The 5,048-nt window shown below is 43.4% G+C and overlaps 1 protein-coding gene across 1 annotated transcript; it reads left to right on the forward strand.

Annotated features, from left to right (window-relative positions):
* Window positions 1-476: 476 nt before the first annotated feature.
* On the forward strand, window positions 477-4,618 carry LOC306917590 (uncharacterized protein; the record flags this gene model as incomplete). Its single annotated transcript, XM_079495886.1, has 10 exons — window positions 477-586; window positions 677-754; window positions 887-952; window positions 1,064-1,120; window positions 1,199-1,240; window positions 3,308-3,343; window positions 3,425-3,460; window positions 3,546-3,597; window positions 3,814-4,057; window positions 4,598-4,618. Exons 2-10 carry the CDS (start codon window positions 694-696, stop codon window positions 4,616-4,618), a joined length of 615 nt encoding a protein of 204 aa, XP_079352012.1. The 5' UTR covers window positions 477-586; window positions 677-693.
* Between the last annotated feature and the right edge of the window lie 430 nt (window positions 4,619-5,048).

Below are 5,048 nucleotides of genomic sequence, written 5' to 3' on the forward strand. Positions count from 1 at the left end.
TCCTCAGGAGGACTGGTACACGTACAAGTTGGTAAAGGAAAAGATTTCTTCAGGCAAGTTTCTTTTTTTTCCCGTCTTTTTTATTTAATTTTTCTTTGTCAAGAATCAAGTGAAAATGGTTAAATCAATGTTTAACTTTTAGCTAACAAACGTGTCTGTGAGAAATACGTCATGACCAGCCATGCAGAGGAGGAGGAAGAAGCTGCGGATGCTGGAAGAGGCAAGAGGATAGCTACTAAGAGAAAAGATAATAACTATGTAGACACGTTTGGTAGGTTTCTCAAGTAATTTGTAAATACTAGACCTGTGCCCATCGGGCACTGCATAGCCTTGGGAACAATGAAAGTTGGCCTCACATGTAGACCATGTTTTATATCTTCTTTTGTAACATAATCTGATGAGGAGGCCAACATCGTGAAGGGTAACGTTCTCTATTCCATTTAAAGTACTATGTAAAAGAAATAAACTATTTTCTTTGTATTATATTTGATATGTTTTACTTTATATTGCATCTGTATAGGTAAGAAGCTGCCCTCATTCCCTGTCCCACCACAGAAGTTTCAGTCCAGCCAAGAACCTAGTGCTAGTGAGTATTGATCTGTTATATTAAATGGTATATTAATGTATTGGGTACACACAACGTGAAATCATTTACAAGCTGATTCTTATGTTTCAGACTCTAAAAACCCAGCCATGTCTCTCCCAGTGAAGCCTGCAGAGAGTTCTCAGGGCAGGGAAATGTCCACTCCTCCACGTGAGTGAACATCTCCCGTTGACATTTAAAGTCCATTCATGACCATGGTGTTATAACTGCCTGTGAATTATTTTGGAATGGATTTATACACTTTGAAACATGTGTGAATCAGCCTGTTCATGTTGCCTTTAGACTCCCTAGATGTCCTGCTGAATGACGAAGAGGCCGAGTTTAGTCATGCTGCGGGGTCTGCACACAGTGAGTATTTCTCCATTGTACAACACATTTACTGTACATTCAGTACGTGTATATAATTACCATGAGTCACAAGCAGTGAGTAAGTATAGTTAAAAGCTCAATGTTTTTCAGATTCTGCTTGCTCTGGCCGGAATGAAGGATCGCAGCGCAGTCACACCTCTACACCCAGTGAGTATATGCATTGCATTGTAAGAAACCTATTAACTGCATATTTTGAATCTAAGATTTGTTTTTCTATTTCTCTAGGCTCACAGAAGGTAGCCCGTAAGAGGACAATGTCGACACCCCGTAAGTATTGACTTTATTTTGCACCAACACATTTAAATTACATTTTGTAAGGGGCACGGTGGCACAGTCGGTTGGGTTTGATTCCCGTTGGGGACGCTGGGGGCGTGTTCCCTCCTCTGCGTCATCAGTGCCCGAGGTGGGGTTGGCTAAAGGGCCTTTCTGTGTGGAGTTTGCATGTTCTCCCCGTGTCTCCCCTACGGTAGGTACCCTCACATGTTCTCCCCTAGGGTAGGTACCCTCACATGTTCTCCCCGTGTCCCCTAGGGTAGGTACCCTCATATGTTCTCCCCGTGTCCCCTAGGGTAGGTACCCTCACATGTTCTCCCCGTGTCCCCTAGGGTAGGTACCCTCACAAAAACATGCAGTAATCCTGGTCTCTAAAACTACCTCCCCCTGGCCAGCCGGGCCACCTGATGGAAGGGAAAGGAACTGGTCGGAATAACGTGTTCCTTCCACGCGGCCAGGGAAAATCCCCCCTGTCAGGTGAAAAGAAGCAGCTTGGACTCATCATGCATAGGAGGCATGAGTTCAGTCTGCTGCCCCCCCCCAGGTTGGCAGAGGAAGTGTAGCGCCCAGGATTACATTAGATAATTGGCACTGGGTGAAAAAACTGGGTTGCAAAATCGTCAGATAAAAATTATAAAATAAATTGCATTTTGTAGAACTCATTACCATTCACAAGCTGTGAGCAATGTTCCCTCTAATTTTTTTTCGGTCTGAGCAAACACTCAAACCTCCTGAGCAGACATCAGCAACTACTGAGCAATCATACATCACCTTGACACCAACTATCCAAACGTTAGATAATGCGAAGTGAGCGCCCCTCACTTCACACAGGTGTGATTTTTTTCTTTTTTCCAAATGGATTTTAAGGTTACGCAAGTTACAACATTTGTATTTTATCAAGGTGGTAGGCTAGCAATTTTAGGAATATTCAGTTAGTATATATGAGTGGTTCTCAACCTTTTCAAGCTGTGACCCCCCAAAGTAATCTTTGAACTGGGGACCCCCCACCAAGACAAGCAACAGAATGGTTCCACAGATAAATATTGTGAAAATAGACGATCTACAAACTCGTTGTGAACTTGTAGATCGTCTATTTTCACAATTGTTGCCTCTTTCTTTATTATTTAATAATCTGGCCAATGTTTGACCAGTTTTTATAGCATAGTTTGCTGATTACTTTTCATGCAGTCTTTTTCTTTTAGAGCCTTTGAGGTATTATAGAAGTCTTAAAAGTCCTTAAATTGTCACTTCACTGTCATCTGGGGACCCCCCCCCCCCCCCCCCCCCCAAATCATGTGGGGACCCACAGGTTGAGAACGACTGTTATATGAATACTCAATTGTGCATTACATGGGGGGCATGAGAAAACGTAAAAACTTTATTGGGACACACACAGACACACACACACACACACCAGCTAATGCGAAGCTAACGTTAGTCCCCCTCTCGTTGTTGTTGCGCACAGCCGTGCTTTTATCTTTTATCCACACTTCCATCCGTTCGCCTTTTAAATCTAAATGTCCCATCAACGCACGGGTCCAAGGTGCAACGCGATCTTACCTGGTTCTTAACTTCTTGGGGTTTCATTAACACTGACTGCACTGCTGCTGCTGTTACGTCTCCACCTCTAAGGTCCCGACTCGCCGCGCACTGCGCGCAGACGGCACAGTCATACACAGGAGGAGAGGAGAGGAGACCAAAGAGTAAAAAAAGGAGGGGAGGAGACCTGTCTGTCGCCTCGCCTGTGTAATCTAAATAAACTGTAAAGTAAATAGAAATAAAGTGTGGGCAAATGTCGACTCTGGATAGGTATTATTACTGTAATGTAGATGATACTCGGGGGGGAGACAATTTTTTGTTTTTAAAGAAAACTTTTTTTTTACACCAGCGTCGGTGTCTGTGCGCGACAGATTTCAGTTGTGCGCGAGAGCATTTGGCCATGTGCGCGCGCGCGCACGGGCGCACCTTAGGGGGAACATTGGCTGTGAGTATGCATCACATGTAGTCATGTTTCTACAAAATAATATTTGGAACCTAAGATCTTTTTAATTTATTTTTCAGAGTCACACCGATCACGCCAGAGCACATCACCATCCAGTGAGTATGCATCACATTGTATACAGTCATGTGTTTACAAAATAATATTTGGAACCTAAGATTTTTTTATTTATTTTTCAGAGTCACACCGATCACGCCAGAGCACATCACCATCCAGTGAGTATTTGTCACATTTTAAAAATGTTTTTACTTTTGTTTACTAATCAGCCATGTTTAATCTCACCATTTGTGAATTCTTTAGGAGCTCAACATGCAAATAAAATCTCCGGCAGGCATGATGACCATCGCTCCAGGTACGTGTAAGGCACAGTAGCGACTGACTTACCTTTATCGACTGACTTACCCTTATCGCTGGTCTAGGGATTTCCTACAGCTTCGAGCTTGGCCAAAGCCACGTGTCAGCAGGTGCATTGAACTATATTTGTATCGGGTGTGATTGTCAACGTTTTTTCAGTGTGACATGGTGTTTTATACATGTCTAATAATTAATTAAACCTCTAATGTCCTAGGTCTAGATCCAGCTTCGACTCCAGGCACAGTGCGAGCCAAGACTCCTGTGACTCCAGGCACTCTATCCGGTCCAGGCATTCTGTCCGGTCCACACACTCTGTCCAGTCCACACACTCTATCCGATCCAGAGTGCACAGCAGGTCCCACGGATCTGACAGATCCAGGACACAGTCAGGCATGGTGACAGCAGGTCCCACCGTCAGAGGTCCAGATCTGACAGATCCAGGGACACAGTCGGGCATGGTGAGTTCAAGTAATCAATGCCTTTATAATTAGACGTAAGATGAAGTAGTATTGGTTACAGTATGCCAGACTTGTATTTCTCATCTAATGGGAAGTTTTAATACAGTACCTTTATTTTTATAACAGCAGTGGAGAATGACGCATGGTCACAGAGCAATTTCCCTTGGCCAACAGCAGGTAAGTTCTGAGCTATTTCAAAGGGGACGGGTCACTGGTCAAGATTAAGAACTTATAATTTGCTCATTTCCTATCAGGACACAAACTGCACTTCAAACGTGTACATGCGTTTTGTCCGACATATCATTGGTCCGATAACGACAACCTATCTCAAACCCTCACCCTAACCCCCCACGGGGCAGCACACCTAAACCTAACCTTAACGCGCACCTCAGAGCAATGCTCCTTTGAACCAATGATATATCGAACCAAAGTATGCCTCCCACTTCAAACATCAGTGTTTTGTATCATTGTAGGGTGATATCTATGAATGTTGGAGAACATTTAAATTTGTGTTCATATAAATGTATTTCCTTTTTTCAGTATACCAGAGGAAGTCCTTAGCCATCTTAGTCGACATCAGGAACGAGTTGCGCCGGAATGCAAGAGCAGAACCAGAGACTTCCACCAGTCATGTGGAGACGATGGACGGCCTGGAGGAGTTCGACAGGGAGGAGCTACGCCTAGGTGATGAAGCAGCTTTCAAAACCCTGGTATGTATAGCCAAGAGAGTAATTAACAGCATATAAAGCAGTATAATATGCACCTGCACACTGTTTTTATGAAGTTTACATGAACTTAATTATTCAACAGGTGCTGCAACTCTCTCGCATTGGGGGGAGAGACACCAAGGAGTGCGTCCACAAAGTTCTGAATAGGTATACAGTGTTTCGTATACAGTGTTTCAAATATGTCTGAACAGTTATTTGGTGTGAGCTAAAGGACCTGTATAAAAGTTAAGGTTTTATGCCATGTTTACAAAAAATAATCCTTA

Source organism: Electrona antarctica (assembly GCF_951216825.1).
Source record: "Electrona antarctica genome assembly, chromosome: 24".
Classification (NCBI taxonomy): Eukaryota; Metazoa; Chordata; class Actinopteri; order Myctophiformes; family Myctophidae; genus Electrona; species Electrona antarctica.